This window comes from Enoplosus armatus, chromosome 12, assembly GCF_043641665.1.
Source record: "Enoplosus armatus isolate fEnoArm2 chromosome 12, fEnoArm2.hap1, whole genome shotgun sequence".
In the NCBI taxonomy this organism is placed as follows: Eukaryota; Metazoa; Chordata; class Actinopteri; order Centrarchiformes; family Enoplosidae; genus Enoplosus; species Enoplosus armatus.
The window spans coordinates 13,816,825-13,841,777 of NC_092191.1; the positions used below are offsets into that span (position 1 = coordinate 13,816,825).

Consider the following 24,953-nt stretch of genomic DNA (forward strand, 5'->3'; position numbering starts at 1 on the left):
TGATCGGATCTTAATGCGTCCTGGTATTAGAGCTGTCCACGCATGTTAACACCAGGTCTGAACAGGGCCTTTTACTGGTGTTTGCTCGAGGCACATGCATGGAGCAGTAAAGTCCTGGCTTTAAACACCTTCAGTGACCTCTGGGTGACATCTCAGGTGCTTCACCCATCATTTTCTACGGGCTATAATTCAGTCCTTAAACCCCTTTTTTGTTTTTTTATCTAAACATAAAAATGTTTATTCTTCAACAGTGGCTAAATTGTTTTCATTCCGTGAATTCTCTTTGCTTCACGCAGTCTGCCCCATTTTATTCAAAATATAATAAAAAGAGTGACTGAAGCTGCTCTCTACTCACCGCCTATTGTCTGTGTCCGCGCTTTCAGTACAGCAGCGCTGATCAAGGTTCCCTCTTCACCAGACTGAAATCCTTTGCCTGACAAGTACCCAGGAAGACGTAATTTGCTGCCTTGAACTGGTGTTCCCTGTGAAAGACAGAACTTTAATTACTTTGTAATTAAATGAATGTAATTAACTGCACAGTATAAAGACAGTGTTTTAGAAAACGGTCCTCACCCACTGAAGTACATAACAAGTTGTACCAGAAAGCACCATGAATGTTGTTGAGTTAGTTTTAAATATTATGAAAAACAACTGAAGAATCTATTTTAGAAGCAGTTAGTATTTGAATTATACGTTAAACGTTGAAGTTAAAATGTCATTAAACAATCGTACATGCATAGATCACATATAGAGGCAGAATAATTATACATTAATTAAATATTCAGCCCATTAATAATAAAAGAAGTTAAATCTTAAAGACCCAACTGAAATCTCTAACACATAAAACCACTTTGTAAGTCCGACATCTTCCAGATCTGTCATTGTTTTGTTTCCACTGCAGAAGAAAATTGGAAATCTGAAATATAAATCACTGACAAATACAACTAGGAGCTCTATCTAGGCTTACATACATATATATACACACACACACACACACACACACACACACACACACAGGATATATATAGTCTCTGTTTGGATAATTGTGCAGTAGATTTCAGTTGGGTCAAACATCTGAAGCGTTCCACATCATGTGCTGTATATGACTATACCTCTGAAGATGAACCTTGGCTCTCAAAGGAGTCTGATGATTTAAGAGGAGTGGAGGGTTTGCTGTTTGTAAGCCAGGGCTTATCGTAATTGCGGGTTATGTGTTGGGGAGTCTGGGGAACAATGGCAAATCAAAAAAACACAGACATGGATTCACAAATCAAAAAACTACAACAAACACTAGATGGAAGAAACACAAAAAAATAAAGTAAGTAATAAAGTGATCAAATAATGTCAAATAAATGAACTAAGGCTGGTAAACAAGAGGAGAATCATGGTGGGGAATGATCAGTCTACAGTGTGACGGACAGCAAGTGACTCTCGCGGCAGAGCGGAGCCTCTCACCTTCTGCGTACTGGTCGCTGCCTGGTGTGATGGGACCGCACAGCTCTGACTGGAGGTGGATCTGTTGGGAGAAGCTCCTCTGGACGACGGCCGAGATCTCCGGCCTCTGTAGCGGAAGCTCGCCATCACCTGAGTGGTTCCCTCTGGGAGGATGAACTTCTCTCGCAGCTCCATGTTGGTCCTACCTTTAGCTAAGAAATGACACTCCAAATGAGCCCCATTGCATGAATACAACTGTGATTATCATTTCATTAGTATTTATGTGTTGATGATGAAATGAGTAAACACTTCAAGTCCCTCCTTTACTAACAATTTCCCAATAACTTTCCTTGAGAGAACTGCTCAATTTAAAGACAAGCATATTCACTCATTATGAATTTGTTATTAGAAACTTTATTTTTCATACATTACGAATTTTATGCTTGGCTGTGGAGAAATTTCACAAAATTTTGTTTTGGCAACTAAAACTCTTTGTAGGTTACTCTGTTCTCGGGAATTAATTAATTGTTATTAATTAATTGTAAATGTACCAATTGAGCACTTTTTCTGTTTCTCCTGTGATTAGCGCCACATTACATAGTTATTTCCAGGAAACTTCTAAATAAATTATTGGGAAATTATTAGGGAAATACGGACATGTAAGATAAAGTGTTACCATGATGTGACTTGGATTTAAAATGAATTAAAATAAAAGTTGAGGTTCAAATCCTGAATTAACAATGAAAACACACGACTCATGCAGTTTCACATCTCATCCATACTCGTCCAGCAGAATTCCACTTCCTGCTGCAACAGTAGTGGATTAAACGTTTTGTTTCTCAACCAGCAACACATCTTTGTTTGCTTGAGCTGCTAAACAAATGGTGAAAAACATTTAAACAAATCACAGAGCGCCTAAACACTCCCAAACCAAAACGGCCCAAAACAGAAGAATTACAAAACCAAGAAAACATAAACTACTCAGAATGAACCGAACACACCCTGCACCAGTTGTGTTAAAAACAAACTGGCTTACATGCAGTTTTAATCACTCAGCCATTCAAACAAATTAAACAGTGCAGTAAATACTGTTTCAGTTTTCTTGTGTGTGACATATAGAGGCAACTTCATCACTTTCCCCAGTGTTTTATATTCACAGGTAATATAGTCAGCTAAGCATCTCTCGAACCTTTCGAAGGGTTTTCAAACGCTCTTTTGTTTGTTTGATTGTCAAGCAAACCTGAAAACTGCAAAAGAAGCTCGGCTCAGAGCCGCTCGTCACATGCCGAGAGAGAAAAAAGAGCTAATGTGGCTATCGAGTCCTCAGAGAGAGCGGCAGCAGGTGATGTGACTCACACTGAACAGCTGCATGCACGAGTGACAGTCGATTGTGAGTGGAGCTGGTTTATGAGGATGCCATTCACAGTGAGCGCTGACACACAGCTACAGAAGTATACACACACACACACACACACACACACACACACACCAGGACCAACACAAGAGGCACACACTCGGATGTGCAGACACACATACCACTGGTGGGTTCATGGAGCAAGGTGAGAATGTTTGAGATTTGCCAACCTATAGGAGACTGAGTAATTGAAGAGTTTGATTCCGAGCGCAACATTTTGCTCCCGTGGTGATGGACTAGAAGGAATGATATCGAGTTCAGCAGGAGGTTTAGCAGGAAAAAAGACAGACATTTGATAATTAATACAGAAGAAAGCAGAAACAAGCAGAGTACATAAAGCTTTTGCACTAGACGTGGGCACAGATATGATGTTTTCATACTGATACTGATCAGTAATCATACTAATTTGTAGTTAATTGTTCTTACTCTCAACATTCATTTAACATGTAAAGGTTGTAGAGAGTCAGTTACTGAGACAATTTGAGTCTTGCTGTGATGTTTCACTCCGTTTTTTACTGTATCTGTTATTTTTCATGAGCTTGGTGTTGTGTTAAGAGAACAGACTTTAAGTAGAAAGTAAACAACCATTGACATGATTCCAAAATAAAGAATAAATCAGTCCAACAAACAGAAAAATTGAAGACATTCACAGTGGTTCCTTCCATTCATATTCAAACTGAGGATTAGACTCTTAAACTCGCCAAAGCCTTTGATGGATCAGGAACCGAGAAAATACTAATCCCTTTACAGTCAGGTATTCTGAATTATTATATCAAAAAATGAAACACTAATAATATTTACCATGTCCTTCTGGTGAAAAGAATATCACTGTCAACAGAATTTTCACTGAGAAGTGGATTAGCTGACTTTAATCTTAAATAATGTACGCTAAACGTGTGTAATCCTCTGAACAGGTTTCAGTTCACATGAAATTATTTGTGGCTGTAATTCAGTGACAGTATTTTCACTGTGCATCTATTAAATATTCATAAAATAATCTTTATAATAACAATAAACTTGATCAAGAGTAACTAGTGGAAAACTGGATAAATGACCCAAACAGTAATATTCATTCAGTCATTCTAGACAACATGTGTTTATTTTTCAGTATTTAATCATGGTGAACTCTTGAACTCACCTCGACAGGGGTCGTTCTTCACCAGGAACTCATCCAGAGCCATCCAGCCTCCGCCCACCCGCACCATCACAGTGCTGCGTAAAATCCGTACCAGGCGAAGCTGCTGGGAGTCTCCGAACTGCGGCGGGGTAAAGAAAACAGAGAGGGGACGTGTGAAAACACTGACCTGAGTCTGAGCACTCACTAACTGCAGGCTAGAAGCTGTGCAACACTGGAAACCAGGCTGGCTTTACACAATCAGAGTTATTACAATTAATTTATTATTTATCTTTTTGTGGAATTAGACAATCAATCAGAATATTGCAAGCAAAAATGAAACAGCCATCAAAGATGCTTTGTGTCCACTTCAGGACTGATTTCCTCTCCATGTTGCCCAGATTTACACAAACAGGATCGAGACACAAAAACATACATTACATACATTTTCAGTTTTCATTCTCAAAGACACAAATTACACAAAGGTCAATCCAACTGGTTTTCTTATTTTAGTGTGTGCTGGTGTGTGTGATTCAAATGTGTTATTCCCAAATTCATTAATACTAAATGAGCTTATGCTAAATTTACTCCTGTTTTCTCATACCTAACATTTCCTCGTACGTATAATAATTTGATGATGAAAATGATTAGCTAATATTGGCTTAATGCCGATATTGTATGTCGGTATGTGTGTTAATTTTGCCAACAGAATGCTAGAAACTGATAACTAGAAAAAGGGTGCCTTCATCACGTGACGTTTAGTGGATGTAACCGTTTTTAACTGATATTTCACTATCACATAGTATAATTAGATTTGTTCAGAAATAGAAATGGATATCTTTTATAGTTTACAGCAAACTGAATTTGAGCTCCTGTCCTGTATTGCAAAGCTGCACAGTGTATACTAGTTACACAAAACTGACTAATTTGAATCATTTCAGCTAATGTGTGTTTCAGGTTGTAATGGCTCCAGTGTGCTGCCATTACTGCAGGTTGAGCCTGTGAAAAGAACATTAACTGAAGGCACATTATCACACCACCAGGAGGCACTAGTGTATCATAATTTGCCTTCGTATGACCAGCCACACATATCAAACACAAGAACACGGAGCATGTTATGGTTGTGAATGGCTCAAGGTTGATGAGGTGATGGGAGCCAGTTGGATATGACCATGAAGTACATTAGCACAAAAACACACAAACAGACAATCACAGCCGCATGCTTTCTGTCAAAAAACAATTTCACATCATGATCAAGCGGACAAACAGCAATCTCCTGCAATCCAGCACGTCGTTGCACTGTCTACAGCTACGACTCAAATACTCGGGATGCACTGACACTGATGCAGATCCAATGCAGCTAGCTCCAATGACACACTGAGAACAACATGAGGAATGGTTCAAATCAGTTCTGTCTAATCCACCACAGTGTGACACGCAGACATGACCAAACACTGATGACCCTCCGCTAAGTGCCTGTTATCTTAAGAAATCTCTTCAGCTGCTAAAACAACACTGCACTTGTATGATAATCAGAATGATTTAATGCCACTGGTGATTTTAGTGATCAAATACATTAAAGGTGATGATGATCTGGAGGAAAAAAAGAGGCACAAGACACATCTTAAGAATAACCATTTACCAGAATACAGCTTTCCAAAACTGCAACGTGTAGGTGGGGGGTAAGATTTTGATTTTCCCTGTTTGCTATTGTCTCATCGCCGATTAAGGAGTCATGTAAGCAGTGAACCAGACCAAACTGTCAAAAGAATTATTTCAATTCATTGTTGTGTGACACATCATTACAAACTAGTTCATAAACCACCACTAATGCCCCTATCCCCTCTTACTAACACCTCCCCTTATTCATCTTAATCCAACAAGCTTCAGACAGAACATGTGGCATATGAACCCATATCAGCAATGACTTTTAAACTGCAACATGCAATTTATCAAGACATATTAACTCAGTAAGTAAAATGAAAAACAAAGTATTCATTAAAAGCATCATGGTTGCCCAACTATGAAAATACATTCATAAACAGTGTCAGTTACACAGAAGTATGTCAGCCAATGTCGAGGTAAAGTCATTCCCATGATACTGAAGCGCCAAAGGCAAGCACACAGAAAGCATTACTATCCAAACTGCCCAGCGGATGAATTTATGCCCGTGGACCAATAAAAAACATGGGCTGAAATGGTATTGGCGCTTAAATATTGTATTTTCTGAAACTCAAAAGCAGATAAGTAAACATTTACTTTGCTACTTTCTTATTTTTCAATAAAATTAAAACAAAAATGCTATTATCACATACAACTTAAAACACATGGGGCCTTTAATGTTTCTTGCATTAGCCATTTTAAATCAAATGTACGGATCGTATTCGGCTACCATAAATTGTCCGACTGAAAACACATCTTAAAATCAGATGGCCACAGATCTTTTATTTCTGCTTCTGAGTTTCAGTCTGTAAACATTAGCCAGGAATCTGGGCAGAGAGTGTTAATTAAAAAGCAAACATGGTAAATGAAAAAGGGACATAAGGTTTGATAAGGCACAGAGCAGAAGGGTTAAAGGGCTTTCATATGTACCTGGTTTCCAAGGTAGAACTGGTGATGTGAAGAACGATGAAAAAAATATAGAAAAGTTAGAAGTTTTAGCATGTATTGACACCTCTTGCAGCACATTCAACACACTTACCTTCAACAGGATTATTTCATGAAATTCTACTCATGTTTAAAACATTTCACAATCAAAGCATTGCTTGTATTTGCAGAATCATACTTTGCTTTTAGTCAAATGTGACAGGTTCAAATCTGCTTACCCGGTATTTGTTGGCACCAATTTGCTCCACTTGGAATCGTTTTGGACATTTGCACTTTGCTACTTGACGTGTAACCTACAGACAGAGAACATTTGATTGAACCGTGATTCTTCAAACATGTCTCTAGATTTAAAAATCCTGGGCATGAGAGTTCGTGTCACCTCGTCTTCAATTTTGTCAGCATCTGTTAGCGGTTTGTAAGCGTCCTTGTTGGGATGAAGAGCGGCCACAAACTCATAGTAGTCAATGTAGCCGTCGCCGTCTCTGTCGAATATGTCTGCCACGGCGCTCATCTCCAGACGACTGGTAGGAAATTCTATAGAAGAGCCATTAAGTGTTAGAAACTGAGCATTTTGTGGTTCATGTTGTTCAGTTGTGAGTTTGTATGTTGGACACTTACTGGAGGAGAGAATGCCTTCTATGAACTCCTGTCGGGTCACCTTGCCATCTTGATCTTTGTCAATGCGGCGGAAGAAGTCCATGACGCGAGACTTTTTATGGTTCATCCAGCGCATGTAGCGCTTCCGCCACACATCAAAGTCAAAGTTGGCAAATTCCTTCAACTGCACAGAAAAAGTAAAGGCTGATGTGAACAACAAGAAATGCACACATTTGCAGAAAAAATGTGCTTGCAATATTAGAGAGCAGGTTTGTGTAAAACCTGAGAGCTTGATTACCTCCTCCAGTCTGTCCATGGCATCATTGAGTTTCCTCCTTCTGTCCAGAGCCAGCAGCCACACGTGCTGCCACTTGGTGACCAGCAGGTTGACCCGGGGGTTCTTGGTTTCAATGGGAGCTTGTGTTGCTGACGCATACATTGTTTGTGTGGGAGAGCGTTTTCCTGTCAGAGAAAAAGACAAAAAGCCTTCATAGTGACTGTGCTCTCACCGTGTAATCAGCAGGAACAGATTAGCAATGACATCATTCCAGGTGCTAAAATGGACAAGATGAGGATGTCGCGTCACCCTGCAGTGACTCAACACTGGGCCAGATGGCACGGGTCACGCTCCATGAGGGGTATTTGTGGGATACATACTTCCAGCTCTTCCTTTGCCAAGCACAGGGATCTGAGACTGGATTTGAGGCTCCATGGCAGCTTTCCTTTTGTGTGTCTTGGTGATTTTGTCAACATCTGGTTGCTTCCTGGTCATTTCCTCCATGAATGCCTGCAGGGAAAAGCGACAAGTATGCTTCCAGGTCGGTTCATCCACACTGACACTAACTACTGTAATCAGATCATACTACCAGTACACTTTTGATAAGAGCAGAGATGGTGAAAATGACTGGAATTATTTGTATGTGCAGTTTTACTTTACCTGGTGCTCTGCGATGAGGCTTTTGACCTCCTCGATCTCCTGCGGCAGCGGCTCCTTGTCCTTATCGTTGAGGTTGGTCTCAGCCCACTGCAGCCACGTCAGCAGATTCTCCAGCAGCTCCTGAGTGGCCAACAGCTCCGTGAGGGCCGTGGCCAGTCGCTGCTGGTGCTGCCTGGCCCAAGCCTGTACCTGTAACAGTAACATTACACACATCACTCACACTATATAAAGGCAGAGCAACTCCTTTTGTGTGTCGAGGCACAGGAAATGTTATGCTAAAGCTACATAGGGCACCTGTGGGTGCTGTATGACAGGGCAGAAAGGCATGTATGCAGGCATGCAGCTGTGAACTGACCTCTTCAAACCGGGCTTTAATGATGGTGTTCCAGTGTTTGATGGTTGTGATGGAGTCTGGATGGCAGATGGTCAGAATAGCCTCCCCCATACTGGTTGCTTTATTTAGAGCCACTCGCTTTTCCTCCAGTTTCTTCATGAACTCCTGACGAACAGCGAATGGAAAAGAGTTTAGATTCACAATTGGATTATTGTCAGCAAACATAAAAATGAAGCATTGCTCATGAAGTTGTTTTAGTATTGGAGACAAGGCAGAGCTATTTCAATAAGATGAAATCATAGTTGAGAATGTTAACTCAAGCAAAAGACTTGAAGAGTGTTTCATTTATTTATTTAAACAACCAAAACTGTCAAAATATATAACTTAAGCATGAACTTAAAGTTTAGCTTAAGATAAACTAATATAAATAAATAAACTGCTTGCCTTGTGTTGTTCGATAAGCGCCTGCAGAGCCTCCTCATCATCAGGCAGACTGCCATGGAAACGCAAACTCTGCTCCGCCTCGGCTAGCCACTCCAGCAGGATATGAACAGTAGAGTGAAACTCCTCAGCCTGCAGCCAGAGGACACAGATCAGTCACGCTCACAGAGTCAGTTTTACCTTCTGTCTAGTGACTGTATTGGCTCCACGGTACCTGACACAGGGCCTGCTCCAGCCGGGCCTGTTTGGACACTGAGAGGTTGCACACCGTCTCCCAGCGAGTGCTCAGCTCCTGCATCTGGACTTTGACCCAGGACGAGTCATCGTGGCTGCTCTCAATCAGCTCCCTGGCTGACCGTTTGAGGGCCTGAACGCTTACTGTCCTCTTTCCCAGCTCCTTCTGGAAAACCTGCGGCGACCAATCAGCGAAGGACACGGTCAAACAATATGAACACACACACAACATAAAATGAAACGTGTTCCTGTATGACATCATTATACAGCTGCTTTGAGAATAACTTGAGCATTACTTTAGAAATAATTGTCAGTTCTTTTCCTAGTTATACTTTTGACAAAAGGCAGTAAAATAGGTTGTCACGGTATCTGATGTGTGTCAGATGTGGGGCAGATTTGTTAATTAACTAAGATTTGTGTATTTCTGCCATTTATAATTTAAATGAAACAATACAAAAGGAAACTTTTCTTGTGGATTACAAAATACATTCAGCTTCATTCAGAGTCACAGCTGTTGGTGCAACAAAAAACAGAATGACCTCTGTTGCTGATGTAGTGCAGTTATTATTAATAATAACATTGGAAGTGAGAAAACATGACAGCATCAGTTTTCCAGCCATCCTTGCTGGATAGAAAACTTCAAAGAACAGGGACTCTCACTGGAAAGGTACTACAATGCTGCCTTTTTATAGTCCAACCCTGGTGTGGTTTAAGTGTCCTTTGCTTCCTATTGTGGTGAGAAACAATCAGTGATGAAAGGAAAGGGCGGTGTTAATGCAGCAGTGAAAACCTTTATGCTAGTTTTTGAAGTTTGGTTTCGATGCTGCCACTAAAGAGTTAGCAGATCAACAAAGTGTGACATTCTTGGGGCTTCGGGTCACGCTGCGGTGTGGTCTAGTGGTGTTTTTCTACCTTGTGGTTGTCTATCAGGTTGAGAACCAGGTCTATGTCTCCATGTACGGGCTGGTCCTCAGCCAGCTGAGGTTCCACTCTGTACAGCCAGTCAATGAGAGCCTGGAGAGCGTCTGTAAACTGGCCGGAGAACAGCAGGGCCTCCTCCAGCTTGTTTTGTCTGCAGGAGAGCACAAATCATGGAACGGAGGGGACTGAGAGCAAATAGTCAGACTACACTAGTAGTTGATGGGGTACAATACCTTTCTATTGACTTGCCACAAACAGTGTCCCATTTGTCCCTCAGTTCACTCAGCATGTCGTCCAGCTTCTGATTATCATCCTGGAGGGACGTCTTGTCTTTCAGGGCCCGTCCTGTCCGAGAGGTGGTGTCATACACTGAGTGTTTGCTGCCCAGAGCTTTTTGGAACTCCTGTGAATGAGAAACATTGTCATCAAAAAGTCAATCGTCAACCAACAAAGTAATTTTTACAGCATTTAGAAACCAAACAAGCTGACAATAGTCAGGTTTAGTGGATTGCTTTAAGTCTCTTAAATGCGCAGTGTTACAGTGAGCCTCCTGCTACTCTTGGCATGTCAGACAGCATCCTAATCTGTGTGTTTTGTGATTAAGAAGACAGTATTTTCTGAGGGAAACAAAAAAAGGGGTCAAAACTCAAGAGCCACTACTCCTCAGAGATTAAAAGTATCCCAAAGCAAGGTCACCCCTAATACATTTGGTACATCCCAGGATTATGATAGGATTAGTACAACATCCCTGCATAACACTGCAGAGACAACAAGAGGGGACTGGCTAGTCTGTAACGCAAGCAAATGCACCACTAATGCGTTCTGTAGATACTGTAATTCCCATAAATAGCTTTCACTGCTGGAATTGTACGCGTCCAACTCTCATACATGACACATTAAACACCGTGCATGAAAAAGCTTTCTCATAATTCTGATTTTGGAAAATGGTTTGGATGCAGATGTTGTGTCTGTTAAATGGATGAAACTCTGCTGTAGATGCTGTCAAAGGTCTGTGGTTATTTCAACTTTCATTCTTTTCCCAGTGAACCGCGATAAGACGATGCTCAGTCACCTTGTGCTGCGTCAGCTGCATCTTGATTTTGCCCGGATCATTGGCAATTTCCACTTCTGAGTCCAGAGTCTTCTCAGATTCGTCCAACCACTCCATCAGTTTATTCCAAGTTTCATGGAACTAATGAAGGATAAAGAAACACGCACAGTGTAAAGCATTTTGAAAAAGGTATGATTTCACTTGATTTATTGCCGAGTCCTGCTAAATGTTCAGATGATTAGGTTTTCAGGCCCGTGGAACAGAAAGGGGCCCACTCTAATGAAAATGCTATAATAAGCTGCAGACAGAATATGAAACAGGCTTCATATACTATTTCCAGAGCTTTCCAACGATAATAAAAAACATCCTAACAGCAGTGAAACAATGCCTATTTCAAACCCAGTATAAATTTGCACAGGATAGTACCTGCTTCGCCCTCTTCCTGGCGTCATCCAGCAGGCGACCTCGCTCCACGGACCGCTGCACCAGCTTCTCCCAGCGGCCTTGCACGCTGAGCAGCAGGTTCTTGATCAGGACTACGTCCTGTTTCTGGCTGAAGTACTTCAAATGTGTTCCCGTCTTGTCCAGTTCAATGATGTGGTCCCTGTGCGAGTTCACCTCTGTCACAAACATCTGCAGCACAGAGAGGAAGAGAGGTTTAGGTGAGGTAGTGCAGGCTTTTCAACTGACAGCGGAGGTTATGTCATTCATGTGATTGATGTGCTAATGAGCTTTGTTCTGAATGATGGCACAGGTGGGGTCATTAAGTCATTGTTGGCTTGATGGCAAATCCAAATGATGAATTAGTAAACATAAACTGCTATTGTGTATATGACACTGATATCGTTTATAATTCCTCACTGGTTAAATTAATTACACATTATCACAGCAGCAGGATAAAAGCATGGAAGTGCATAAAAAGGCTTCCACTTAGCATCAGAAAAAGCAGTAATCATGCACAAACTCTCTGTACAAACATTACCTTATGCTCATCGATCTGAAACATGATGGTCTCCAGTATGAGGGAGGCAGGGGACACCATGTTCAGCGTCTGCTCTGCCTGCGTTAGCCAGTTGATGAAGTCCTGCAGGGAGTTGTGGAAATCTGTGGCCAGCGTCAAGGCCTCCTCTAGTTTCACCTGCCGACACACAACACATCATCAGGCTTCGCGCAAAGGGACGGAAATAATCCTGCCGTCTTAATTAAGCAACCCGTTTGGTTGCTACAACACTAGATAAACAGGGGGAGGAAAAAGACAATTACACATCAGTTGTGCCAAACATGACCTCTACTTATACAGAGGAAGTTAACATCTCTGGAGAGGCTGACGGTGGAGCAGAAAGGGAATTATGAGCTTTTAATTGAATGAGAGAAACATCCACAGTGACTCCATCGCTGGACAACACCATTTGCTACAGTTGAGGGCGCAGGCTCATCACATGACCGTAAACGCTGTGTTAACGACATTACAAACCTGATGAGAGTTATAATGTGTTTCTCTCATAGTCTCGCTAAATATGGTCAATAGTCAGTACTTATTTTTATTATTAGAATACTCTTTTCTTGCTTGAAAATGAGGGCACTAGACAAGAGGAGTGTCACATTGCTGCAGACAGTTTTGGCCAGCAGCTGCAACTCTGTGCAGCTCCAAGATTTGCTGGGCTTTGAATTCCTGGGAACAGGACCAAAGTAAATAGGAAGCAAAAAGCGAAATGTTACAGCAAACTCTCAAGCAGCCAGAATGAGGAGCTCCATATCTGGAGTGAGAGTGGTAAGGGAGAGATGATTTATCTTTTTGTCAGGCAAATGTTTATTTATTGTAGCCACAAAAGTGTGAAAATGTTCCAAAGGAATAACATATAAATGAGATGTCACATAGTGGCTAATGAGTCTTTATTTTGGCTCAAATATTAGTTTATCTCTATTATTTAATTTCATGCACTTGTCAACTGATCACTATGGCAACATATGAGACCACTGTTCCACGCTGACTCAGACAGCAACAACTGGCCTACTGTGATCTACAGTGTAACCACATCCTGTGTGTCCTTGCCAGCACTCCGTCCCTACACCATTCATTATCGGCACCGGGATTAGAGGCTTACAAATACAGAGTCACGGCTCAAGTGAATGTCAGCGATCCGTAACTGGGACCTAAAGCTGAAGTTGTGAATCATTAAGCTAATATCAGTGTAGCGCTGCCTTCCTCACCGCAGCCTTAGATCCATACCTTTCTCTCAGCGACCTTCCCCTGCACGGCTTCCCACTTGTCCTTCAGGTTGGCGAGGTCCTGCTCGGTGTTGCTGTCTGGACCCTCGGGCGTCACGGCGAGCAGCTGGTGGCCCTTGTTCATCAGCTCCTGATACAGCTCCTCCTTCACCTCCAAGGCAGAACACAACTCCTGCAAGAAAACAGACACAATGGCACACATGGACAGTGATGCTTTCGTCAAACAGACCAAATTACAGCTCTGCTGTAGTTTTGGATGACAATGTGAGAGTCTGTGCATGTGATGAATTTGTCAGTGCACTTTATTTTTATGTTCTGAACATGATCTTGTCCAAAAATGGTGAAAGAATGAGCACAGTGAGGCAAGCTGAGACTCTCAGGGTCGTGTTCCCACAAACATTTAAACATCTAATCTAATAAAAGTTATTTCTTTCAAGTAATCTGTCTGTTTTTGGCTCTGTAAGATGTCACCACTGACGCTTCTTTAAGGAGTTTGTTGTGACAGTGTCTTGAGCTTCTCCATTAGAGAAAAAGGAAAACAAAGAAGGAAAACATTCCTAAATTCATTATAGTCTGACATGGCTGAATCGATTTGAAACACTTTAAGGCTTTTTGTCATCCTCTGCAGGGGGATGCAAGTAGAGTATTTTGCAGTGTCATTTAATTTTCACACTTCAGATAAAACACAGAAAAGACATAGTCGTCCCCTCACAAGCCTGCCATCTGTATGTAGCCTTTCATATTGTTAAACACATACCAGATGGGCGTTAAGCTGCTCCCGGGCCGTGTCTGGTAAGCCTCCCACAGCCTTTGATGCCAACAGCTGACGTTCTGTGTCTTTCAGCCATTGCTGCATATCTTCTATCTCACCATGGAAACCTTGGGCCTACAACACAATACAACCTGAGTCAGGACAAAAGGTGTCACACACACCCATTGTTAGCAACCTATGGCTGAGAGAGGAGGATGTCTGAGTTATTAATTCCTTGGATTAATTTAGCTTCCAAAACTGGCTATCTGCAATATAAATGAAAAAGCCTGACATGTAATGAATTAAAGCCTCCCAAATCACAAAAATAAGAAAGTGTTGTTTTTATTTTAAATTAAATGTTAAAACTGAACTGTGTAACTTAACTGGGTACCAAATTAAACTTTTTTTCTGATAAATACTCCAGAATCTCATCTATGAAAACCCTCTCAACCTGGAACAGATTATTCAAACATTTCTTGAATAAAAATTGAAATCCAGGACATATTTCTGTTTCTCATATCCCCCTCACATCAAAGCACCCTACTGAAGGTCAAATTTGCGAATAGAAACTCAACAGGACGAAGAAGGAATGAGGAGGGAGCTCCCTGGGAGAAAAGAATCAATCACAGCTTATTAAACAGTGAATAAACACAAATAAGGCCTAGGCCTATTAAGTTGTGATGAATATCATTTTCACACCTGAAGCAGAGCACTCTCCAGTTGCTGCTTCCTCTGCGCCGTCTGCTCCAGGATGGCTTTCCACCGCTGGTTCAGCATCTCCAGTTTGCTCTGCAGACTGGAAGCTTCCTCTCCAGCGCTGGACTCCACCAGATCATTACCGGCCTTGTTGACTGTCTCAACTGTCGCCTTATGAGCAAACACATCATTTTGGAGAACCTGTAGAGACAAAAGCAGCCAGAAATGGCAAGATGTTAGATCTGAAGCACAAAGGACAAAACCTGCATAATCTGCATGGGCAAAGGCTCATTTTGGAATAAAGGATGATAAATCTACTGCCTCCTTGTTCTATTTCCATATATTAAAAGTAAATATAAACTATTAAAAGTAACAGCAGCTTATTGGAATTTACACAGGGACAAAATACAACAACTTTTTGTCTTACATGATGCTTGGCGAGCTCTATCTCGATGGCTTTGGGGTCTCCTCCGGCCTTCCTCTGCTCGTTGAGCAGCTCCTCGGTGTGGCTCATCCAGGCCAGCAGCTCGTCCAGGGCGTGCTGGAACTGGCCCAGTGCCAGGAGGCCTCCCTCCAGTTTGTGCTGGATTAATGACAGATTAAACCATTGGATACTGCAGCGAGTGACAGCACTTGACATGCATACAACACAACACAATCCACGGCCTGTTGGATTGGTTTTCTAGTCAATATGGAGCTGTAGAAATAGTATCAGTGTCTAGAGATCAGTATTTTCAAATCATATAATGTTTATATTTTATATTATATTTTATATTTGATTTGTTATATAACTTTTAATCTTGGAATGAAGCTTTCCCTCTACACATTTCCCTTTTCTGACCTGTCGGCTGATGATCTTCTCGTCCAGGTTGTCCCAGAGCATCTTGAGCTCAGACATCGGCTCCTTGATGGCGCAGCGATCAGCCTCCTCCGTCACCTTCTTCAGCAGGAGGCCTGCCTGGTGGTTCAGGCGCTCCATCTCGATCTGCAGCTGGTACGCCTCTCCTTTGAACTCCTGAAACACCGGCACATACAGCGGTACACCCAATCAGTCAACAGAAGTGCAGAGCTTTGTGGACATCCGACCCTTCTAGCGATGCCTTTTCAACATGACATTTGTCTTATTGTACATCAAAGACAACGTGAAGACTTTATGAAGCTTTTTATGGAACTTTTGTACCTGTGGAAAACAGGGGCAGATTATGAATCAAGCACTCAACATAAACACAGCTGCTCTATGACAGAGCTTCTGCAACAGTGGATACTGCAGTAAAGTTAAAGAAGTATATTAATGTATAATTAATGTTTATAATGTTTGTAATGTCAGCATATTAGAATATTCTGCTGTTGTTCATTTAAACACAAATAAAACACCGTACCTTGAGCTCTACAATCTGCTGCTTGACAGTTTCCAGGTCTGTGCCTACAGGTGACATCGAATCCAGTTTGCTCTCCAGAATATCCACCCAGTCGAACATACCCTGCGTACAAGGTGGGAAACCATTGTTACTGAGAGAAAACAAAGTGTAGTGCACAGGGAGTCATGTTTCACAGTCAGTGTCATGTTGTGCACTAAATCTGTAGGGTTGACAAATTAGGTAAACAAACACAATAAAGATGAAAAACAAGTCCTGAACTTAAATACTATCATCTGTATTGTGTCAATCCTTAAAGTTAGTAAAAATTAAAGCAGCCGTGTAGAAGACTCTTCCTTTCCCACCATGAAAAGATCTAAGAAGAACTTTATACACATGAGCCTATAAAGCAAAGCGCTGTGGTTGGTGTTTATTGTTACAAAATGAATAGGTCTCTCATAAAATGTCATATCACTTCAAGCAAGAGCAATAAAAAAGAACTGTAATCTGTGGTTTCATCTGAAGGCCTTAAAAACTGGCTGGTTCACTGTGTGTTTAACCTTCAAATGCATGTATATGTCTCGATGAACAAGTATATTTTATCATTAGTTATACAATAAAGACAAATGAAAAATAACAGTCTGTTGTATGAGTAACACTTTAGGATTTGGGGTAAGTTTAGGAAGAATTTCAAAGCAAAATAAACTAAAAATAAACTTTGTCATTGTGTTCAGGGAATTATTTCAGATTATTCCTGACAAATACACTGAAGTAGTGATCAACGTACCTGCAGGCCATCCTGAAACTGTACTGCTGCCTGCATGGCTTCTTCCAGTCTCTCTACTCTCTCCTTCCAAGTCTTATTGAGATTTTCCCAAGCTGAATTCACCTGGAAAAATGACACGAGAACTTCACCCTAAGCCATATGCAGGCAAAGAAAACAGCATGGAAAGTATCAGCCAGTGAAGAAGAAAACATGTCTGTGTAAAGATCTTTTACCTCATCAATACTTTTCTTTATCACAGGTTTATCAGGTTCCCCGCAAGCAGTCATGAGTTCTGCTCCCTGGTTTTGAACCACATCAAGCTCCTCCTGCAGTCCATCGATCTCCTCCTTGAATCCCTGTAGGAATGAAAAGCAGTTTTTAAAACTAATGTTACCATCACTCTTAATTAGCCTGTTGGTTGATTCAATAATGTCATCTTCTGTCTGACCTCCACAAACTCCTGCTGCTGTTTGACGACTGAGGGATCGACTCCGGGCTCCTCCAGTTCTCTCAGCAGGTCCTGGCTGTCTTTGATGGTGACGATGAGAGCGCAGTGGTCGCACCAGAACTTGTCTGCCAGGTCCATCACATCCAGCAGCTTCGCCTCCCGCTCCTCCAGTAAGGCCTGGATGTCGCTCCAGAGGAACACCATCTGGTCCAGTTTGTCTTGTACAGCTTGTGGGGGGAAAAACACAAGTGACAATTACAATGAATATACAGTAAATCAATGACGAACATTAAATATGGAATACACACAGAAGGCCACAGATATCAGCATGTGTTCCTCAGCTGTGAGTGCTGGGGAACACAACTCGCACATTCACAGGTTTAATGAGTTACTGTTTGGTCTCTGTCTCTTAAAGAATGGCATTCCCGTTAAAGCCGCACCTGGAGGAAAGCTTTTGCAATCCAGCAGACAAAAAAGAACTTAAGCCAAGGACTTTAAGAATGATTACACATGTTTTGATAAATTAAAAGGTAATTAAAGGGTTAGGCCAGTGCTGTGTTTAGTATGCCTCTGATACTTTCCCTGCTGTTGACCTTTTATTACACAATTTGTCTTATTGGCTCTTCATTATCACAGTGCCCTATTATGGTATAACTGGATTCAATTAAATAAAAGAAAGGATATCAAATCAAATTAAACAAATAAGATGATATAATATATACCATACCTTTGGCAGATATGTCCTTGTCTGCTCCTTCCGATCGTGCGATCATCTCCTCGCCTCGCTGTCTCAGTGTCTCATAAGAGGGCTGCAGTTTCTCCAAATCCACAGAGATGGCCTTGTTTTCGGTAATCTGCTCCTTGATCTTGTCCACCTCCACCGAGATGGACGGAGGCTGGCGCAGGCGTTCAGCGATCCGTTCCAGGGATTCCAGCATCGGGTCGATTTTATCATGGAACTGGTGGTGAACGAGGAAAGGAAACACCTCAGTTTGTATTTATACTTTATATTAATATCACTACAGAAACAATCCTATAAAACTAATTTGTGAAATCCATTTCTAGACAGAACCTTTTGTAAACAAAACCCTGTATGCAAAGTAAAGCTGAAAATGATTTTACTAATTCAATTAATTGCTTCAATTAATGTTCAAGCAAAAATGTTTCTCAGCTTCTCAAATATGAGGATTTGCTTTTCTGCTTTTTTCTGTTTTATATTATTGTAAATAATGTGTTAGATTTGCAAAACAACATATTTGAAGACATTAACTTGGGCTCTGGAAAATTGTGATGGACATTTTTCACTCTTTTCTTCTATTTCATACTAAACAATTCATTAATAAATCAAGAAAGTAATGAATGAATGAGATTAATCAAAAACAAAAATAATAATTTGTTGCAAAATGATCATGAGTCATAAACGTTTAGACAGTAAAACATACAAACAAAGAGCCAACAAAAATAAAACATGTCCTTAGAAACACCCAGAGAGGAACTGCTCCTCACCTGGGTGGATTTGGAGATGGCCTCATCCAGAGTAGCAGCTCTCTGCTTGACATCAGCCTTGAGTTTGGTGTAAAGTTGGTCTGAAGCCGTGTACTTCTCTCTGATGGGAACCCCCTCCACTGGGCTGAGTTCAAGTAACTGAGGCCCAGTCTTGTTCATCTTGTCAATATGGGGCTTGTGCTCTGCAATCAGCTCTCGCATTTGCTGGAGAGGATATAACACATTAAGTTTTTCATCGCTTAAATGAAAGTGCTGTGCTGAACATCTGCTTCTGTTGGCTTCTTACCCTGAGCTCCTCTTGCTGCTGCCTGAGTGTGTCGTACTCGATGGCAGGTGGGGGCAGCTGGCTGAAGGTGCTCAAGGTTTCCTGAAGCCACGGCCACATCTCCTCGTAGGTCTCCCAGAACTGCCCGGCCAGAGACTGGGCTCGCTCCAGCTGCAGGCAGCGCTCTGAGTTCAGCTGACTGACGATACCGTACTTCTCCAAGAGGGTCTGAGTCTTGGCCTGATTGGAAAACAAGAAGATCCTTTAACTTGTGTGCTTATACTTAATGAATAATTACCCGCTTCAAATTGGAAATAAATTCTTTTCACCTTCAAGATTTCTTTCTCCTCCGGGTTTTTGCTGTTCATGATAGCCTTTCCTGTTTTCACAATATCGTCCACAGCATCTTTGTGCCTCATGATGTCCATGGAGAAGATCTGCAAAACCGGTAGAGTGAGTTTGGACATTACAAAACAAACCGCTGTGTTTACTGTGCTTTGTTGAAATGGAGGCGTGTGTCTATCCATACACACACACACAGTATGACAGGCTAACCTTCTGTGCTTGGAGCTGGGCTGTGGTTTGGTCCTGCTCCAGCCTGATCTCGCCCATCGACAGCAACTTCCCCTCAGCTTCAGTCAGCCAGGAGAGTTCAGTGTCTGCAGCCTGCTCAAACTGGAAACAGACAAAAATCCTTTTGCAGTGCTGAAAACCTTTCAACTCCCAATTAGAAAATACGGAAATGAAAGCTAAATGAGAAAAAGCTGTTTATCCGTTTCTCTGGTTTACCTGCTGTGACTTGAGTATATCAGCGTTGATCTGGTCGACATGCTGGGTGATGGTGTCGCAGACGCCTCTGTACCGCTCATTATCCTCCGTCACCAGCTTGTCCAGACCCTCGCGAGTGTGCCAGGGGATCAGATCCAGGAGAGAACTGCTCAACTCATTCAGCTTGTCCATCACAGGTTTTTGGTCTTTTGTCTCCTTCAACAAGGCCTGCACAAGATTACAGACAACACAAACTTAAGCTTAATGAATGCACAGATGTGTTTTTGAAAAGCAGCTCACTGCGAAGTATTTATTTCTTTTATTGTAGAAACTCTTACCTTCTGCCTGCTTTGTGCATGAAGAAGCTGCTCGCCCACTGGCTCCTGGTCAGCAAAAGCGCTGGTCTCAGCCTCTACTTTGTCAAGCCAGGAGCTCAGGTCCTCATGTGCATGCTGCAGCTTAGAAGAGAGACTCAAAACCCGCTCCAATGTCTTCAGAACATTGTCACTCAGGGAGCAGATCTCAGCGTACTTTGTTTTTATTCCGTCCAGTTTGCCTTGGATAACAACTACCTCATCACCTATAAATAGGAATAAATTATAATATATATTAATTCAATGAGTTTTGCATTTCTGCTGTAGTATAAGGAAGTACAGTGTGCTACTAGCTTGGCTGAAAACGGAGAGCAGAGCAAGATTCATGTAAGCAGCAGCCTGCACAAATTCTGTCAGTGATGTGAGATGTTTTAAAGACAAAATGGTGTTTGAGGCCACACATTTCACTGCATTTTTTGAAAATGTTGAACTATTTCTTTAAATTAGTTGGCAGATAGGAAACTGACAGTGCTTTCTGAAAATTCGACTTCAACCAATATAGGATTCTGAAGAAGACGCTGTCTGCTGTTGAACTGCTCCCTAAATAAGGTGAGCAACCTTATGATGTGTACTACAGAGACAGATTGTTTGCTGAGATTCAATTGTATGAACTGTGATAGGAAAGTCATAAAGTCAGACATGCCTGTTGTTTGCTTCAGAAGCTCCATCCCATTAGAGATGGCTTGGTCAACATTCTTCTTCCTCAACTCAATATCACTTTGTAGTGCCTAAAAGAAAAACAACCTTAGAAAGTCATTGAGAGTGACAGGAAACTGTAAACGATGCATGACACACAAATCACTAAAATCAACTGAACATGATTGATGCAACTTAAATCAAAGGACAACATAATGCTTGGCCTGAGGAGGAGTGTATACCCGTTGTTCTGCCAGCTGCTTTTCAAGAACATCTATTTTGTAGTCCTCCACGGACACTTCACCCAGCCTCGCGTGCACCTCGCTGAGCCAGTTCATGAGGGCCACTTCGTCCTCTCCAAACAGCTGGGCGTTTGCCAGAGCTTGCTGCAGCATCTCGGCTTTCCTCCTGCATCGCTCCTGGAGCTCTATGTAACTGGCCTGGGTGGCGTCCAGTTTGGACTGAACAAACTCCTTATCGTCCACTGAACTCACACTTCTGAGCATCTGACCCAGACTGACGGCCTGAAACAGGTCTTTACTGTGATTCATAATCTCCTCCTCTAAGGCCTGACCACAGGCGGTGGGAAACAAACCAGGGAGATATGACACACACAGAAAGCACACACATAAAACAAAAAACATGAAACAGAAATTGAATGAGAAACGGAATGGGGATTCATGAAAAACACAAACTTAAAGTAATGAGCAAAATGAATGAAACTAAATTCAGCTGAACATAACTGATTGTGTCATAAAAACATCCAGAAACATATGGTAATGATGATGGATGATGGATATTACCTTATGCTGAGAGATCTGATCTTCCAGCTTAGACGTCTCTGTGCCGATGGGTTCGGAGTTGGCTAGGTGTTTCTCTGTAGCTGCGAGCCACTCGCTCAGGGGCTCTAGGGTCTCGTGGAACTGCTGAGTGACCACTAAGATGCTCTCCAGTTGCTTGTGCCTGACACATTCATGCAGATAAGTACAGTAATGGACAGAGTGAGTTAATCTCAACCAAACCTCTAAAAAATATCTGTTATTGGGAAATGTTAGCAACATATTAATAATGCTTTACAGGCCAACATTAGAGTGATATCAATCTTCTCATCTGAATCTTGGCAAGAAAGCGAATGAGTGAATTTAGGAGTTTGACATTCTTGATAAGTTTGGAATATTCCCTGATCTATATCTAGGTAAAAACACAAATTCAATTAGGGTAAAAAAATGAGGCATTTAGAAGGAGGTTTAATATTACAGGCGTTTATACAGACCTGTTTTCAGCCTTCTTGAGCAGAGTGTCCCACCTCTGCCCCAGGCATTCAATCTCTTTTGCAACCTTCTCCTTATCCACAGACTCTGCCAGTTCTGCAACCTTCCCACCCTCTTTTTTTATCAGCTCCACTGTTGGCTTTCGGTCATCCAGCAGCCTCTGTAAGAGCTGTCAAAGGCAAACAAAGGAGGAGAGTTATTGGGCGACTTTAACATGCTCTAATCACAAGCATTGCTTGGTGGTGAAAAACAGTAAATCTAACAGGCACAAATTAAGTGTCCATTAAACGAAAAGCTTTGTGTACAACACTCATGTTTAACAATGGGTGGCAATTAAGTAAGATGAATGTTAAAGTCATAATGTTGCGTTGATTTTCTAGTGTTGAAGTGGAAAGATTGAAATAGAACTGGTGGTGTATTTTATATCTGTGTTTTTATGTGTTTGTGTTTGTATCACGTGATACCAGCTTACTTTCTGCTCTTGTATCTGTGCCTTGACCACTTTGAACTCTGCAGATGGAGGCTTTTGATTGGCCACGAGCTCCTCCGTGTCCGTCAACCAGCTGAGCAGTGACTCCAGAGCATCCTGGAACCTCCCACAATGCAACAGGGCTTCGTGCAGCTGGGCTGAACGCTCAGCAATCTGCAGACCACATGGTAAATATAGATGTCACCTGTCAACTTAAACTGCGCCCAGAAACTCATCAAAGGGTAACACTATAACAAATAGTAAGGACGAATGACTCATTACACTGCCAATCTCTCTTTAGGTTTTCACTAATGACCACTATTCAAAAGCAAACATCAACCGGTCAGACCGCTAGTATAAAGCAAATAACCTTTTTATTGAGGGTATTCCACTTTGTGTTGACTTCCTCCAGGTCATCGTCAAGCTTCTTGGTGCTGGTGCCTTTGGCAGCGGTTTGGATCAGGCCCTGGCCGAGGGAGTTGATGTCTTGAAGCTGCGTCTGCAATGGATCAATGTCCTCTTTCTGGAAAGCCTAAAGACAAATGGAACAAATCAGAATAAATATTTTCTAAGTGCTCAAATTACAATGTCATCAGTCTTATTTGGAGGTTCATTAAACCTGCTGTTCCAGTTGTAAAGGCCCCAGATTTCATTGATGTCTTAGTTTTATTAGATTTTTTGGAACTAGACCAAATTAAGTATTTGGTTCATTTTCAACAATTCCACTTTCACACTAAATTGAATTACAATATTACTCCCTGTCATGACTCTCTCTTCTAAAATCCCTTTGTGTTACTGAGCACATGTACGTTCTCTGAAACATATCAGAAAGGCAACAATAAAAATACATAAAATTGGATGACGTTGTTCTAGAGTTTATAGAAGAAAGTCCAAAGTGATGCCAGGAAGTTATCCCAATCCACAGACATGATTGCCACGACATCACCTCAGGTTTAGTGTTAAAAATCCAGCTGACATAAACAACTCCCTAACCAGTCAGCAGCTTCTATAAAAGCAGAGCTAACAGTTAAAGTACAGCTGCGCACAACCACATAGACAGACCTCCGGGCTGAACCAGTGAGCAAAACCTATTTCACTCATCACGTAATCAGATATGTAAGAAAAACAGCAAGCCAGCAGCCAGGAAAAACTCATCTAAAGAGGCGTATCATCTAGTGAACCATGTGCTGGACCAGCTAATGAGCAAAACTCTGAAATTAAGGAAAAGGATTTTTTAGGCACCTGTGGGGAGAAATAACCCATAGGGTCCATTTCAGGACACGCAGAGATGGCATTCAGTAAGGCCTCTATCTCCTGTTCTCCTGCGTGCTGGAATGTCTGTAAACTTTTAGGCAGACAGGCCTCCACCGATTGCAGAAACTCCTCCAGCTCCTCCATGTTGTATTTGGACGCTCCATGTTGCACAGTACATGGTTTAGTTGGCTGGCGGCTCTCTATGGGTAGAGTTACAGAGTTTCCGTATGTCTCAGGCTGTGTCACCACCACACTAACCAACTCACAGTCGTCCTGAGATGACACATCCTCTAACAGCTCAGCAGTGGATAGCTCATCATAGTCTGTTAAAGTCCTGGAACGCCAACCGGAGCTTTCGTTTTGAGTCCTGGAGGCTGACCCTGAGGATAACCTCCCTGTGGAGAATTTGTATTCTCCATTGCTGAGGGTGCCCTTTTCACTGAGATCCACCACACCAGATTCTGTTCGTCGTGGCTCCTGGACCAAGCTGCTACTGTGGTAAAGAGACCGGTTGTCCCTTGCAGGTGAGAAGGGGAACTCCTCCTGCCCTGAGCTGAGTGATCGCCCAGTTCTCAGGTCCCCGGACATATGCATCGCCTCTGAAGACGAGAGGCTCCTTGTACCGGGGCCTGCTCTTTTGTGGGATCTATGAGCATGTCGCTCCCTCTCCACAGTAGGGCTGTACAGACCCGAGTCCTCTTCAGATGTCAGTGAGCTGGTCATACTCTGCCCTCTCCTGCCATTGATCAACCCCGGTCTCTCAACACTCCCGGAGCACAAGGTTCCACTGCGGCTCGCGTACTCGCCCAAATTAGTGGGGGCAAAAGTCCGCCAGGACCGTCGATGATGGGGATGATCCTTCTTCTCTCCTCCCTGGAGACGTGACTTAGGCAGCACTGTATCAGTCGCCCTGATTATGTGCCCATTGAGTTTAAGTCCATCAAAGACCACACGCTCGTCCAGCATGGCAGGTTTGCGGGTCCGGAGCTCAAACGAACTGGAAGCAGAGAGAGCTCCATTTCCACACAGGCTCCTGAGGTCTAACGTGCGGTGAGTGTAAGGTAGGGTGCCTGTAAAGTGC

The 24,953-nt window shown here is 42.2% G+C and overlaps 1 protein-coding gene across 1 annotated transcript in view; it reads right to left on the reverse strand.

Moving 5' to 3' along the window:
• The window catches only part of dst (dystonin), a 100,743-nt gene that overhangs the window by 1,377 nt on the left and 74,413 nt on the right, over positions 1-24,953 (reverse strand). The window contains exons 61-101 of the mRNA XM_070916524.1: positions 22,989-23,150; positions 22,622-22,792; positions 22,152-22,318; positions 21,682-21,841; positions 21,121-21,447; positions 20,886-20,970; positions 20,207-20,448; positions 19,890-20,096; positions 19,656-19,775; positions 19,430-19,537; positions 19,122-19,340; positions 18,836-19,039; positions 18,057-18,288; positions 17,330-17,556; positions 17,115-17,237; positions 16,903-17,004; positions 16,140-16,241; positions 15,602-15,775; positions 15,188-15,343; positions 14,764-14,961; positions 14,071-14,199; positions 13,315-13,485; positions 12,067-12,222; positions 11,511-11,717; positions 11,106-11,225; positions 10,267-10,436; positions 10,025-10,184; positions 9,093-9,287; positions 8,882-9,010; positions 8,459-8,602; positions 8,104-8,292; positions 7,824-7,953; positions 7,465-7,628; positions 7,188-7,350; positions 6,949-7,103; positions 6,788-6,862; positions 6,555-6,572; positions 3,987-4,104; positions 1,456-1,646; positions 1,113-1,223; positions 359-482 (exon numbers count right to left, since the gene is read on the reverse strand). Coding sequence (XP_070772625.1) covers positions 359-482; positions 1,113-1,223; positions 1,456-1,646; positions 3,987-4,104; positions 6,555-6,572; positions 6,788-6,862; positions 6,949-7,103; positions 7,188-7,350; positions 7,465-7,628; positions 7,824-7,953; positions 8,104-8,292; positions 8,459-8,602; positions 8,882-9,010; positions 9,093-9,287; positions 10,025-10,184; positions 10,267-10,436; positions 11,106-11,225; positions 11,511-11,717; positions 12,067-12,222; positions 13,315-13,485; positions 14,071-14,199; positions 14,764-14,961; positions 15,188-15,343; positions 15,602-15,775; positions 16,140-16,241; positions 16,903-17,004; positions 17,115-17,237; positions 17,330-17,556; positions 18,057-18,288; positions 18,836-19,039; positions 19,122-19,340; positions 19,430-19,537; positions 19,656-19,775; positions 19,890-20,096; positions 20,207-20,448; positions 20,886-20,970; positions 21,121-21,447; positions 21,682-21,841; positions 22,152-22,318; positions 22,622-22,792; positions 22,989-23,150 — 6,505 coding nt within the window. The remainder of the gene's footprint in view (positions 1-358; positions 483-1,112; positions 1,224-1,455; positions 1,647-3,986; positions 4,105-6,554; positions 6,573-6,787; positions 6,863-6,948; positions 7,104-7,187; positions 7,351-7,464; positions 7,629-7,823; positions 7,954-8,103; positions 8,293-8,458; positions 8,603-8,881; positions 9,011-9,092; positions 9,288-10,024; positions 10,185-10,266; positions 10,437-11,105; positions 11,226-11,510; positions 11,718-12,066; positions 12,223-13,314; positions 13,486-14,070; positions 14,200-14,763; positions 14,962-15,187; positions 15,344-15,601; positions 15,776-16,139; positions 16,242-16,902; positions 17,005-17,114; positions 17,238-17,329; positions 17,557-18,056; positions 18,289-18,835; positions 19,040-19,121; positions 19,341-19,429; positions 19,538-19,655; positions 19,776-19,889; positions 20,097-20,206; positions 20,449-20,885; positions 20,971-21,120; positions 21,448-21,681; positions 21,842-22,151; positions 22,319-22,621; positions 22,793-22,988; positions 23,151-24,953) is intronic.